Source organism: Falco rusticolus, chromosome 1, assembly GCF_015220075.1.
Source record: "Falco rusticolus isolate bFalRus1 chromosome 1, bFalRus1.pri, whole genome shotgun sequence".
NCBI classification, from domain to species: Eukaryota; Metazoa; Chordata; class Aves; order Falconiformes; family Falconidae; genus Falco; species Falco rusticolus.
This window is the reverse complement of record NC_051187.1, coordinates 77,129,345-77,145,216: the sequence shown is the minus strand read 5'-3', so window position 1 is coordinate 77,145,216 and position 15,872 is coordinate 77,129,345. Positions and strand designations below refer to the sequence as shown.

General features: G+C 39.9%; 1 protein-coding gene across 3 annotated transcripts in view; it reads left to right on the top strand.

Annotated features, from left to right (window-relative positions):
• AFAP1 (actin filament associated protein 1) overlaps positions 1-15,872 on the top strand; it is a 121,518-nt gene that overhangs the window by 47,673 nt on the left and 57,973 nt on the right. For all 3 annotated transcript variants that reach the window (XM_037385475.1, XM_037385468.1, XM_037385482.1), the window contains exons 2-3: positions 5,412-5,540; positions 10,750-10,847. In XM_037385475.1, the coding sequence (XP_037241372.1) occupies positions 5,414-5,540; positions 10,750-10,847 (225 nt within the window). In that variant the 5' untranslated portion in view covers positions 5,412-5,413. The remainder of the gene's footprint in view (positions 1-5,411; positions 5,541-10,749; positions 10,848-15,872) is intronic.

Genomic DNA, 15,872 nt, shown 5'->3' with positions numbered 1-15,872 from the left:
TCAGAGTCTAAATACTATTATGGGATCAGATATGCATTTCATTTAATATAGCCTTGCAATAAGTGATCATAAAGGCAAGGTTGAGGCTGAGACATCCACTTTGAAAACCTCTTAGCGGTAACTAAATACATTGCATGTGTGTGTGTGCTTGTATGGGGTTGTAGTTGGACTGAAGTGCACCTATTCTTGATAACCTGATTTTCATATGTAGCTTGAAGATTGGCATCAATATTATCCATAAATCCAATCAAATTTGTTTCAGTTAAATGGGATCCCCTCCCCCAAAGCATAGGGTTCAAAATGCTGACATAGATTTTTTGGTTTTTTGGAAGGTGTCCTAAATACAAGTCTCTTCTCTATCAGAGGAGTAGCTAGGTGAAAGTCTCTGGCCTGTATTGTACAGAAAGTCGGATTAGGTGATCTCTAGTGGATCTCATTGAAATTGTCTGTTCTGGCCATTAACGCATGTAAATGTCAAACTAGGCAGAAAGCTGAAGATTTAAGCCCAGAGAAATTTGACTCAGTAATGTGCAAGGAACTGATCAAGAGTATCTTCTAAAAGTCTGAAGCTAAATTTTAATTCATATTTCTATGATAGATGTGTATACTGACATATTTGTATGCACGCATTTATAATAGACACATGGGCATGGAAGTCCATTTACTTTGTGTAGGGTTTGTATTGTATGGACAAGGCAATATTTAATAAAAATACATGTCATCCTTCCTGGATTTGTATTTATTTTGCTTAAAAGTTCTTCAGCATATAATAGTCAACTGGGAAACAGTTCTGGGTCATTTGTGGTATGGCAAGGTTAAGAGATACTCTTAAAGGCTGTGAGTGACAAAAACCAATCTGACTGTTCTTTTAATGAGCTCATCCTTGTCTTTTCTTCTAGTTTAAGCAACTGTGAAATCATGTGTGTGATACAGCACTGCTCCTATGATCTCTTTTTAATCAATTGGAAGTGAAAACTTTATATTCTATAAAAATGGTTATAGGCTAGTACCCATAAACGTAGATTTGGAATAATTTCATCATCATGGTCTTTCAGTCCCAGTTGGTTTTAGTTCTGGTTTGGAACAAAAACTACAGTGTGATGTAATTGCCTTCCTCTGATTATTTTTACCTTGGTGTATTCCGTTGCTGGCTTGTGTGTATAGTTTTTATGTGCTGTCATTTGAAAAAACTTTAAAACTCTTGAGAGCCAGTCTTGGAAACTCTTCTGGATGTATCATTGTTTTTTTTATTTGTGCATGGCAATTGCAGCAGCCCATTGGGGACCTATAATTCCTATTGAGCATAGAACGGACTTCTCATCATTTAATATGGAATGTGATTTTGCTCCTCATTTGAACTAAAATCTGCTTACTGTTGTGATTACCATCCCTGGGCTCCACCCTGCCTTTCACCACCTGCCACTTACAAGTAATTCCTTTGGCAATGAGAATACAGCCAAAACTGTCAAATAAATTGGTCCCTTTTTGAGTGCCTTCTGATTATTATTCTTATTTTGTGGTGATGTCAGATTTCCAAGGGTAATCTCTCACTGGAGGAGTACGTTTTTCTTTGGGACTTGCATCACCCTCTCATTTTTAGTCTCCATTTCAGAAGTAATGATTGCTTACTGAAAATATGCATTATGTGGATTTTCTATTATTCAGTTCCATTACTTTTTTGTGAGCACATCATTACGTTTCTAGGAAGGAGAAAAGAAGGTGTTTGGGGTTTTTTTAATCCAGAAAATAAACCAAGGATTGACAACAGGCAAACTTGTTTTTTCCCCAAGTATATACAGGTATATTTGTTGCTGTCTTAGAAAACAGTTTTCAGTTCCTTATTACTTTAAATGCATTCCATGGCAGTATTTCTGTTCTCTGCTTTAAGCAGCAAAACTATTAGAAAAGTGCACTTTTAAGATGGGTGGAAAGAGTGCTTTTTACTAGCTGGGAACAGTGTTTCCTTTCTTTTGTTTTGGAGTTTTGACACTATTGCATATATATAAAGTGAAAATTCAGAACTCACTTGCTTAACACTTTGATGTTTGTGATGCTGTTAAGTCCCACCGAAGAAAATACAACCCCAATGTAATCCTGGTAGGAAAACACGAGAAGTGATGTCTTAAGTGTTCATGCCTAGCATTTTACAACAGCTGCTAACAATTTTATTCTGCTGTCATCCTAAAATTTTAAACCAGCATTTACGATTGCTTTTTTTAAGTCAGTGTCATATACCTGTAGGCTTGCAAAGCCGGGGGGGGGGGGGGGGGGGGGGGGCGGCGGGAGCCATTCTTCTCAGGTGCTGTCCTCCTTTACAATGCACTGTTAAAAGATTTGACCCACAGTGCTGGACACCATGCCAAATGTAAACGCAGTTATGGTGAATGTGTTACTAGGGCACTTTGGGATTTTTTAAGTAGTGTCTCACTGGTATCAGCTTCATCTTGTCATCCTCTATCAGTCCCAGCCAAGGCTTTTTTTTAAAGCCTCTGCTGGGGGTGGTGAAACTGCTTCCAGTAACTTAGGTGGCTTGCTCACTGTAGGTCAGTGGATGGTGGTCACCAGTGACTGCCATGCATATTTCCTCCAAGGACACATTGGAAGGCCACATGTGCATGGGCTGAGGCCTCAGGAGAGCTTTGGGCTGATGCCAGCTCCCTGCAGCCTCTCCAGCAGTGGTTTCCTATCACCTCTTCTCTTGTTTCCCTGTCTCGTAACTCCCTCTTGCTCTGTTTTCATTTCTGATTTTACAGTCCGTCTGTTCATGGTAGATTGTAAGCTCCTCAGTACAAGGTTCTTACAATTTTTAATAAGTGAAAACAGTTATGCACACTGTGCACACCAATGGTGTCTGTTGCTTTCCTCCTTTTTGGTCTTCCTTCCTGGAAGCAAAGGTTCTCAGCAAAGAAACGGGGTTGTGGTTGCACAGGGTGTGCACTGGTGAAGAGGGGAAAGGAGAGCTCCCTTCCAGCCTGTTTACAGCCCCTTGCCTTAAAGACTCCAGGAAACATGCCATCGCAAAGAAATTTTACTGCAGTAATATATGCGATTCCTGACAGTAATTTATATGTGTGGAGCTACTTAAAAAAATATATATTCCTTGTACTGTATTAGTGATTAATTTCACAATGACTGCCTAGATTCTGTGTTAATGATAGCCTTTGAAATGCCTGTATTTATAATATAAGTAAATATTGAAAGATTCATTTATTCCGTAATTAAAATAGGGCTTGTAACAACAGTAGCAATACATCTTACATTCAAAGCATACTTAAAAGCAAGAGACCACTAGACCCTTAATGGAATATACATGTTATTTCTAAAGTGTATCATTTGAGAAAAAAACAAAACAAAGAACTGATTTTTGGGGTATTATTATTTGGTTTAGGTCACATGTCCTCTTTATTCCTCCTTGAGTCTTGTGATCAATTACTGCTTTGCAGATCTGAACCTATAACTTTTTGCTTCAAAGCTGTATGCTGTAAGTATATATGTTGTTGTTCCATAATGTGAATGACACTGGAAGTAATAGGGTTGTTGTGAAATACTTTGGATTTCTGACGGATTTCAAGACAGCTTAGACAGCTACAAGTGTGATGGCAAAAAAATGACCTGTAGCCATGGAATGTTTTTTGTGAGCTGCGTTGTGATATAGACAGTTCTGCTGTCACTTTGGGTACTCTCTTTCTGCCTATATATTGTAACATATATTGAAACATATTTCCTGAAAATGTGGATGGTTGATATAATGGCAGTGCTACTGCTCAGTTGAATAGAAGAATGTATTCACCAAGAAAAAAATTGGGCAGGATGGATATGTATGTGCAAATTAATGGTGTTTTCCGGAAAATATTTGCCCAAGTGTACTTCTTCAGGGATTTCTTTGTTAAGACTTTATCGTGCCTTGGTACTGCAAACTGGCGTGTCTTCTGTGCCTCCTAGGAGTATGTCCGGTTTGCTAGAACATCCTGATTGTACTTGCAGGTGCAATCTTCAAATAAATGGGAAATTCTGCATCCACTGGAGACAAGAGGGGGCCAACAGTCCCTCCCTCGTAGGGGTGTAACTGACATCTGCAGGTTTCCCCGCACACTCCTGTTTTCAAGTGTAGGATAAAACAAATGCATCTTGACCAAGGGTTGTTTAAACATCCAGACACCTTCTGAGAAATGGAAGAAAGGATTCCAGGTTCATCTGGGTAGACAACTGCAGCAGAAAAGGTTTTAGGAGTAGGGAAGAGGTGGTAAGGGAGTAGGCAGCAAATAATGTACTTTTTAGAGGTCTGAAGAGGCTTAGCAGTGGTTGCCTTCTTAAGCCTTGAAGTCTATAAAACCAAATGTGATTAAGTAGGGATGGGGATAGGACTGAGATTAATTGTAGGTGCAGCCCTGAAATGAAATGGAGGTTTCTCCTCACCTTTCAATAAGTATAGTGTCATCAGATACAGAAAGTATGGGAATATGAACTGTTCTATCAAAGATGAAACCGAAACTAAAAAGAGAGTCCACTTAAGTGAAGGGACCAGAGAATCTCAGAATTATGACAGAATTGAAACATGAAAAGCAGGTTTAATACTATGGGCTTCTCATAAACCTGCTTACTAGATATCATATGATCAGGCTGTAACAACTGTGTTTATAGGTATGGTCTGAGCTACTGCAGTAATTAAGACAATGCAAGGCTTTAGAGGTAATTTGCAAGGAGAAAAATAGAAATGTGCTTATAAAGTTTGTTGATAAAAAATTTGAGAAGCATTGGGAATACAGAGAAGAAATGTAATTTTTTTCTAGAATGAATTGGAAAGCCTTCAAATCTGGGATATTAGAAATAGGATGAAATATGAAGTGCATCATCAAGAATCTGAGGAGTAATAAGAGATTACGCCACGGGTTGGGAGCTTGTCTTTGGAAATGATAAGAAAGACAAATCACTGGAAGAAAGGAAAATCTGCTTTTTTTACCACAGCAAACAGAAGAAATAATATGAGGGAAAGAAACTTTCCCTAAAGATCTACGAAAACATCAATGTGTCTAGAGCTTTACCGAACTTTAAATTTGTTCTGCAGTTAGAAATTGTTTGGTAACGGGAGAGGATCCAGAGTGGCACTGTCAGAAAGGCAAATGGTCACCACTTCTGCACTTACTTTTGTCTAGTGCTGGCTTGATGATGTGATATGTGAAAAGAACTGGGTTTTTCTGCATCTATTTTGTGATAAGCACTACAGATGCCAGTAGTGCTCACTGATGGGCTGCTTTGTTGGTTTCACTAATAAATAGTCTGTTTCCAGCCAGGAGGACCATACATTTTTAAGAAATGCTAGAAAATAACTATATGAATAAATGAGAATTAACTCTGTCTTTTTTTTTAATGGGATGTTTTTAGAAGAAGTAATTTTCTTTTTTGTCTTTCAGCCATGGAAGAGTTAATAGTTGAGCTGCGCCTGTTTCTTGAACTTCTGGACCATGAATATCTAACTTCAACTGTCAGGGAGAAGAAGGCAGTAATAACTAACATTCTCCTGAGGATACAGTCATCAAAAGGTCAGTGTCAGGGTGAGTTTTATTGCTTGCAGAATGTAGAGAATATGTCTGTGCTCAGTGAAATAGTTTTAAGAGGTAAAGACAAGCCTTAAATTGAAGCAAGACAGAAAGACAGGGTGAAGCCAAAGTGTAACTTTCCTGAATGCTTTCCTTCATGTTCAGCAGTAAAATACAGCAAAAGGCATACTGGAAGTATCTTGGGTTCACATCAGTGAAACCAGCCACAAAATTACGTGCTAGATAGAATGTTTTCACTTCTGCTGATAGAGAGGCTATTTCATTTTATTTGTGGTATCAGTGCTATTTATGAGTTTTGATGGAAAAGTAATACTGCATCAGGGAGTGCTGGCCACCACATCATTTTGTGAATGCATGGGTGCTGCGTGCTGCCTCACTGTCAAATGATCCAAATCTATCAAAAGCTTTGACATTGAGGTGGTTTCTTATGCGTGGCTGATACAGGAGTGCCAAGCCAAAGATATGAAATGGCTGTCAGCATGTTTGGTTTGCATTTTGCAATTAGAGTTATAGTCACTTTCCCCTTTTCTACTTATCTAAAACCATTTTGATTGCACAGTCTCTTTTGTCTCCATCAAGATTATGGAACTGAATGCAATATAAATGATTCACTGTGTACAGCAATCTTTCCACAGAGCTTATATGAAGAATATTCCTCACTGTTTTTTCTAACAGTACTCGTATTTCCTTACAACTTTTTCTGTATGCAGTGTGCTTCTTTCCTTTTCTGTATGAAGTGGGCTATAAGACCTCTGCCTGTCCTACATTTGACAGAAATACTGTCAAGTGTAAACCCACAGTGTTTAGATTTTTGAAAAATACCAGAGCTTGTTGAAGAAAAATGCCACATTGTGAGCAGCTGCATTTCTCATAATCTTTTTCATCTCCAGTGCTAAAAAAATACAGGCTTATTTGATGCAGGGTTTCCCCCCATCAGTAAAGAAATCGTTTTTGTCACAGGATTCAAGTTCAAGGAGAGCAGCTTGAAAATAATGATTTCCATTTTGACATGCTTGAAGACACATTGCTATTTTTACTTTGCTTCTGAGAGAAGGAAGCAGGTACCAAGTTCACATATTCTGGAAGGAGGCTTCATGCCCCAAAAGCCAATCAAAAGACACCAAACTCCCCCAAAACCAAAATCTGTAGGCGAGAACCTGCAATTTGGTGTGCTTAGAAACAGTAGTGTTTTACAAGAGTTCGGAATAACCTCAGCAAGCTGGTCTGACTCTCCATGTTCTTCTCGTAATCTTTTCAACTAGATTTAGTAAGATAAATATTTGACTTCTTCAAGAAGTCAGATGAAACACAGGGAAGGGTTATCATATCTGTTCCTTCAAGACTGTGGATGGTGTTTCAGGACACAAAAGCTACAGCTCTTCTAGTAAATTAAACAGTGCTGGGTATGTTTCTGGACCCTAGAACTCAATTACCTATGCTCCTGAATTATGGAATGATCCTTGGCATGGGTTTGGTCTGAGCTGACTCATCTCCTCCGTCAGTTCTAGGCATGATTTGGGAGTCAGCCCTGGCAAAGATCAGTTCCCAACAGTTCAAAAACATCACCCTCCACCTTGATTTTAAGGGGTGAGAGATTTTAACTGTATGGATATCAATTTCTCTAGCACCTTCCTAGGCATGTTGAATTTATGACTCTAGATGTGGCCAAAGATAAAAAGACCCAAGGACCATAGCTTTCTACCTTTAAGCACCTACCATTTAGGTTTTAAAACCTATTATGGGATCTATAACAAGATCCATTACATCCTATTACAGGATCCATCCATTAGCAAGATCCATATGAGATCCATATATTAAGTGGTAGAGCTTAGCTCAGTCCAGTTGTTAATGACAGTGTCTACATTCAAGGAGATAAAATGTAGACATTTCAAAGAAAATTCATGGAAGTGATTAAAAGATCCAGAAATATGCCTTCAAATTGTCTGAAATGAGGTATCATCATCTCAATGTAGAAAAGGAATGACTGAGAATGAGTTCTTAGATGTACACAACAGTAAGTGCCATGGCTGAATGTTTGTTTCAAAGTGCTAAAACACATGTTTTGAGCATTGAAGCTGTGAACTAATGGAAGGACTTTGTAAAGTCTGCATGCCATTGCTGGCATTTTATTAAGATGGAATATTTTGGGAAAAGATATGCTCTAGTACAAACAAGAATTAATTCAAGGAAATCCCATAGATCAGTTAAGCAAGGGGTCATAGAACCATGCGTATATGTCTATAAACTCTAGTTTATGGAACTGCAGTTTAGAGTTTCAGCCAGCATGACCTCTAAAAAAAGCATCCTGTTTTTCTCCCCAAGCTACTCATTCTTGCTCATCATGTATTGCATCTTCCTTTCTGCTAGCACAAGCATTATTTGCTTTTTTTTTTTTTTTTTGCTGTTTTACCGTATCACTTCCCTGCTCTGGTTCAACCCGAGGCCGCACACGTGCTTATGCTGGCACAGAGAAGAGGTTGGTGCAGGGAGAGGAATGAGGCAGGGAAGGGAGAGGAGCTGCCTCTTTGGGAGCTCTGCCATCCCCTGCTGGCTTCCAGTGTGTGTGAAACTACCCGGGGAGTCGTATACTTTACTGGAGCTGACCCTGCTGCTTTTTTTATCAGTTAAAACATCCACTACACCCATCCTTTTGAAACTATTCATCTCTTTATTAAAATTAAAAGCAATAAAAGATGCATAAACCCACAGTACTCTGTTAACTAAGCTGAACTGTCATTCGGAGTCTTGTTTTTCAAAATGTTGTTTTACTCCACCCACATAACTCCACAAGAACTCTTGTGTTGCTGGCACAGTTTGAGAGGCCTGAGGACTATGCTGAGTGCAGACTCTTTATATGCATTTGCAAAAAACTGTGGGAATCCAACAGGATATTTTGATTGCTGGCACAAACCATTTAAGATCAATGGGGAATGGTAAATGAAGGATCTGGGCAACTGGAAACTGGCTGGGTTCTTCAACATCTGGAAATGGACAATTATGTTTTTCTTTGTAAAGGTGTGGAAATTATTATAATGGACGGGTTGGCTTTTAGTAAAACAATTTTAAAGTCATTAAGTTCTTACTTGGGGAATTCTTCAGAAATCTTTTGCCTTGTTTTGTTCCATCTCCAAAATGCACGCTGTTTTCTTCGTTTCATATCTGTGAAGCAGAGAGAACGGGGCTCGGCGGATGCTCTTCAGGTCATAGCTGCCTGGCCTCAACCTGTCCCACGCCCAAACCAGTGGTTACCCTGAATAGCTGGCAGAAATAGAAACTTTATTTTCCTTCCTGAACCTTGGCATGCCCAATGGATTGTAGGTCTGAAGAAAACACTTGGCATTTCCTTCTGGAACTCAGACTTTCTTCTAAAAAACAAAGACACAAACAGTTTATTTTGGAGTAAGAACTGTTGCTGGATTTAGGCATTTAATATGACTGTCAACATTACCTGTTTTCCTTAAAGGGACCTGATGCTGTAAACCTATAGTGCTCACTGCTTGGCTGTGTAATTTGGTAGAAGAAAATAAATGTTAGAGCAGGTTCTTGCTTAAACATATAGTTTAAAACTGGGGGAAAACTAGTTTTACAGTGTCAATAGAATTAACTTGAAACACTTCCCCCCCCCCCCCCCCCCCCCCCCCCCCTTAAAATGACCTTCGTACTTGACTTCTGGTTGTTATGGATAGCATGGGAGACTTGGACATATATAGCACTCACAATATGGATTCAGCCTACACAAAGAGGAAAAAGTGAAAGTCATACTGAAAAAAAAAAAGAAAAAAAAAAGGAGTGCTTCCCAAGACTAATCCCCTTCTTGATTTGTAGGAAGAAAGAAGAATCTGTGGCCCTTTGAGCCAGTTTATTTTATCAGTGTTGTTTTTTAATCCATGACTTCACAGCCAGTGGGACTGGGGTATTATGACAAGAAATATTTTATCCTTGATTACATTTTTGGGAATTACATGATCTTAACCAAACGACATCCATTTGACTTTGTAAATATGTATTTTAAAAACTAAACTAAACACCAGGAGCTAAATTCAGTCTAGGGCTAAGCAGAGTACAATCCATTGACTGAATTTTTGCCAGAACATTGAGGAGATGCACCCTAATCTCCCTTTTGATATTGAGAAAAATAAACAATATCATGTTCCTATGCAGTGAGTTCAACTGTGATTAAAATTATTGTGCCAAAACCTCAGAATGAGTGTGTCACGTCTTTTCCCCTGGGAGGGAGATGCAATAGTGATACAAAGGACCCTCAAAGCAGCTTTTACGTTTGGCTCCTTCTCCCTTTTCAAATTCACCTGGAAAACTATGGGATTAATTTAAAAAAAAATGAGAGGAAGAAGGAAATGTTAGAGGGAAATGGTAGGAAAACATGGTCAGTGTGCAGTTCTGTTCATGGTGGGTTGGTTGGGGCAATGTCCACCCAGCAGCAGCATGCTCCGGGCTGGGGTATCGCAGCATCTCCCAGGCCTTGTGCAGACGCGCACCACGGGTCTGTGATTGGAGTTGGTGCTGCCAGCAGGGAGCCCATGGAACATGGGCGCTGTGAGCTTGGGCAAATAGCTGTCACCATCGCTGCCAGGAAGAGAGGCAGGCCAGGTCTCTCTTTCTGCCCTCACTTTTGGCTTGATAGGTGGCTTTGGTTTCTGCGTGATGCCCTGGCCTGTCCAAAATGTGCCATGGGAACAATTGTTGTTTGTCTCCACGGGTAAGGGCAGCCAGTCACATACTGCCCTCAGGCTGACCTTGTTTCATGCACTGTATGGTGCCATTGGGACATTCACAAGTGTGGTATCTTCCCCCCATATATACTTTTATCTGTATAGTAGGCACCTGGCAACGGTGTTTGAACTTTAGCTGTTCAAGTCTTCCAGTTCCAGATGGATAGGCAGTTCAGAATGATTTCCTGTAATTTTTTTCTATGTCTGGTATTTGTTGATCCAGATAGTGTATATGTCATTATCATATAGAGTAAGTATGTGTTTATTCTGCTTGATTAAATTCCTGAATTCCCAGCATTCTTCCAGTCCTGCCTCAGTAACTGTGCTTGGGAAGTAGGCTGTGAGCAGCACTGTGTGCCAGATTTTGGTGTGTGTCAGTCAAGATGTGGTGTCCACATGTGGAAAAACTGTCCCATTTGCACTCACCAAGGTGTTAAATGACGTCTGTTCCTCTTCCACAGGTTTTGAAATAAAAGAACATGTACAGAAGCAAGAAGTCGCCAACAGTTTGCCGGCGCCTCCTCAAATGCCTCTGCCAGAAATACCTCAGCAGTGGCTGGTAAGTGTTAATTTAAACATGTAAATATATAAAAGAGAAAATACTTGTGATAAGCACTGACAGAAATGGTTACAAGGGGACCAGAGCCTACAGGTCCAGGGAAATTATAATTCCTCTCATCTCCACTCTGGTTGAGGGAATCGGGTTCAACTTTCAGAAGAGAAGGCAAAAAATTTGTTCTGGTGAAATAAGCCTGGGAAAAGGCCACTTGCAGAGGCTGTGGAATCAGACTCTCTGGCAGTTTTCACAACTGAAGTGGCAAAAGCTGAGCAACTTAAAATTAACTTCAAGGGTTGACTTGCCCTGTGTTGGAGGTTGCCCTGGCCAAGCCCACAGGTCCCAGTTTCTTACAGTTTTAATGATCCGCTTTTCCTGGAGCAAGCCTTATGAGAAGATGCCCTCTTGATAGCTGAGAAATGGCGGTGCAGAGTTTTAAAATGAAGGAAGAATACCTCCTTTTTTTAAACAAAGTTTTTAGTGCCCTTCTGTGCTTGGTCTCTGGGTAGGAAATTCCCTGCAGAACAAGTAGAAGTGCATGGTCTTGGAGGTGTTAATAGCAAAGATACTGATTGAGATCTGTAATTCAATTCCTCCAGTTGGGAGCAGCTGTCTTGATGCAGAATAAACTGTAAACATGTTTTAATGTTCCTCTGTTACTGACTTTACAGTAGATTTTAAGAAAACATTTCAACATTTTTTTAGAAAAGCGTCAACAGACCATGATATAGTGTGTTGAAAGGTAAACATGGTCTTAACCCTAATACTGATAAATTAACCATCTTTTTATTCACTTGTGGAAAATTTTGTGCATGGTGATAAGGGCAATCCGTGGAGCATTCATTGGCTGAAGCAGGAGGTACAGATGCAGTACAGGGGCAAAACAGCTGCATGGCTGATGTTCTGCTTAATTTTTGTGTTACTCCATATCGCATTTGTGCCCAATTCTAAGAGATATATAAGCCAGTAGTATCTTATGAACGTAAGAACTAATTTATCAGATCAAACTCTTGGCCAGTCTTCTGTAATAACCCATTATTTGATGGTGAATAACGCTGTGTGCTGCAGAACAAACTAAAACCACTCATCAAACATGTATTATGTAGAATACCTTAATCACAGTTTCTCCCTAAGCACTGCCAGCTTTTGGTTTATGACCTGAAAAAGGGTTTTGAATTATTTTTTTATTCAATTTTAATTCTACCTAATGTAATGAGATATGCCAAAGTCATTATAGGAGGAGAATGTTTGTGCTAGAAACATTCATTTCCAGAGTTGATATATATACTGTAGCAAAAGTCAACTAAAAGGGATGCTGTAAATTAATTATACATAGGTTGGGATGGATGCAAAAGTGGTCTTACTAATATGCAGTGAAACCTGGAGAATATGTTTCAGGGTCAACAGTGCCTGAAAATTATTATTTTTCTTTAATTCAAGATGCATATAGCATAAATTACAAGGGAAGGGGTTGATGAGAGGCAGGAAAATTATGCAAAATGCACATGCCTTTGAAATGTAGACTTCAGTTGCTAGCTTCATAAACTGAAACCAATTGAGATCCTCATTCTTTCATATTTATGCAGGTTCAGTTTAATAAATTGGCTTTGAAGATTCAAGCTGTTTTTCTAAAGAAAACTGACCTACTTTTCCTGTCTCATACACTAATGTGTAAATTCCCTTAAAGTTGGTACAGCTGCAGCAAGTGAAATAGTGTGAAGTATGAATTGGGTCCAGGAGGTCAGCACTGTTTTTTGCAGTAGTTCAGTTTGGATTTTTGAGTAACAAAAACATTTCTCTGAGATACAGTGGGAATTACCGTGGAAGCTGAAACAGTTAGAGCTGGCTGGTGTGGAGCGCGGTCATCCCATGTTGAGCCTGGCAAAGCGGAGCCATGGTCCTCCCCTCTGACCTGCCCGTAACACTGCAGACACTTTCATCTGGGTGAAGTCACCATGCTGAGCTGGTTTTTCCATAGTGGCGGAAGCTGATTTTTGCCAGTTTTTCTGGGGTTCTGTTGCTGCTGTCAGGCAGTGGTGGTTTTCACCTCTCTTTCTGGTTTCACTGCCACTTTGAGATCAGCCAGGAAATGTCCCAGGCCTCTCGTTGTCTTACGTTATCCAAACACAGGTTATGTGGTGCTTTTTTAAGATGGTAGCACATCGTAATTTGTGAAAAAGATGACAGACTGCCGCTGTCCTGCAAAAGACCAGGTGCAGTCAAAAGGGAGGGACAAAACAATCAGCTGTTTGACCTTTGAACACTGGGGCAAGCTCAGACCCCAGTCTGACTGTTTAAAAATTTCTCCTGTAGTTGGACTAACGGAATTAATTGTTAGCTGCTTTTTGGAAACCTTTCTCTATTATGCATCTCTTTGTTAGCCCCTCATTATTACTACATGTGATCGGAGACTGTCATATAATCTTTCTTCTTACCTCAGGCTGGACATCAGTGACAGTGGCCAAGATCTAATTTTCCCTTCCAGTAGTGCTCCTACTGGAAATCATGGTGATTTTCAACATACTCTGAATCAATAGACTCTTAAAAATTTGCAGCTGATTATGCCAATCTATGGAAACTGTACATAATTCCATTGCTCTGTGACACAAATACCAAGCTGCCTTTCCAAGCCACTTTTCATAGACCATCCTCTCGCAGTCGAGTGGAAGAAATCCCCTGGGCCCACCAGAGGGTAGGAAATTCTGCCCCAGGTTGCCCTTCTTCACACGGCACGTTGGAAGTCATGTTGTATGGCACCTCTTTCGTTCAGCCATTTAGGACAGAAACCTTTTTTCCACTTGCTGGATAACATCTAGTGGTGGTCTCAGCCTCCAGTGGAAACACAGCATGCTGCTGGAACATAGGAATTTACTGGAAGTGGGAATCAATAACTTTAAATAGACTATGCACTGTTTTAAAAATCGATGTTTTTAGCACATCAGTTATTGCACATGATGGAAATTAAAGTTTCATCTACACCACTGTTTCTTGTTACAGCACTCAAGGGATCCTGCATTCAAAAATGTTTAGTCTGAATTGATGTTTAAGCTTTTACTTATGTAAAGATGTGTGGGTGGGAAGGAATTCAGTACTCCTTAAAGTAGTGCCAGGAGCCAGAATTATGTGTGGGCAGGTGGTGTGCAAGGTTTCCTTTGTAAATCTGTAAATAGACCTGCATATTTGCTCAGGCCAAATCTTGTATCAGTTTTGTTATTCATCAGCCCATGAACAAAGCACATAAAATGCATTTTATTTAGAGACATGCTGTTAATAGTTTAAATTAAGTCTCCTGTTACTAAAACATTTTAAAGCCCAGAGAGTCTTCCTGGACTCAGTGGGCTTTGGACAAGGTCTTAAAACTGAGGGACAAAGTTGAACCTTGCATATATTTGAACAAAGCAAATCACTAAGCATGAACTCTCTTAGTACTTCTTCTGCATACGTTCCCTTGCCTACATCTGGTCTAGCAGATTTTGTGTCAGGCTTAGAAAGCACAAATCATCACTTACCTCAGCCTGTGCCTACAGCTCCTTCAGATGGCCAGCAAAGTAAAAGCTGCAGATAGAGGATGTGACTTAAGGGCAACTTGGAGTCCTGCTGCAGAACTGAAACACCACTTGCCTGGGTGTGTTAATATGTTAATATGCCAGCATGAATACAGTGCCAGCAGCAAGGGAAGCTTTGCCTGGGTCAGCAGCAGAGGAGGAGATCACTGCATTTGAAACAGTTTTGGTTCTCCCCTCTTGAAGCTGCTGACTGTGAAGGCTTGTGGCTTTTAGCCTGCCTTCTCCATCTCTACATCAGCAGCTACCTTTATAGTATTTCCCTGCTCTTGACAGGCAAGAAGCAGTGCTAGATGACGGGTATGGAAGAATAACAGAGCCAATGCTCTGTGCGTACCTCAAAGTGCCGATGGTGGTTTGACACCTGGGATCCCATCATTGCACTGTCACCAAGCTGCCTAGAAGTACCTTCTCCACCGAGGCAGTAAGATAAAATCCAATGTGTCCTGCTGCTCAGATGCGCCTGAGGATTACTGGCATAAATCATCCACAGCATGACAGTGACAGAATACTTCTAGCCTCCAAGCATTTGGTTGTCATATTACATCTGACAGTTACTGATTTCAGTGCACTGTGCAGTCCAACAAAATCAAATACAAACAGCACACAGCTATTCTGCGTGATTTTCACAGTAAAATTGGGTATATGTGCTGCTTTTCTTGGAATATTGTCAATTTAATAATTATTTAACCGCAACAAGTGTCCAGCAAGATGCCAGAACCCCTGTAGATATAAATCAAAAGGATAGGTCATCTTCCTCCAACCCTTTCCTGCAACGTACACAGTCACTCTGTAGGAGTGTTTCATATAAATGGGTTTCCTATTGTGGAGAAGTGATTTGACAGCCTCCCTTTATCTGGCTGCCTGTCAGGTATACTCTTAGATATTTATTAGAAAATGCTGAAAGGAGACAGTGTCCTTGGAGAAGAAAAAAAAAATCATCCTGAAATCAAAAGGATTTTTGAGGTGATATATCAGCAGTTACATTAATCATTCTTTGAACAACAACCAAAAAAGTGCAAATCTTAAAGCTTCTTCTAAAGTGTGCAGTGAGACTAGTGCTGTAACAAAAGCAAGGGTTCTTTTTTTCATATGCCAGGTGGGTTCTTATGAATCTTTATTTCATCTTGCTTTTTCTTCTAAAGCTGAAAAGAATGCGCTACTCTCTGTTCTACGTAAAAGATAATCTTGAGATAGTACTAGCCTTGGAGTTTTTCCCTTGCAGAAAATTTGTAAAAGCCACAAAAATAAATTCAACAAAAATGCAGTTGTTTCACTTAGAGCTGGCTAATAGCTTCAGTTTGAACAGATCTCAACAAGTTCTTCCATGATGAAGGAACAAATAAAGGGGCCTTTTTGATTATTAAGTGCAGTTGCTTTTACTGCAGGCAATTATAAAATATTAACCATTTCAGAAACATACCAAAATCTATTTACTAGCATTCAGGTTTCTTTAACCCACTAT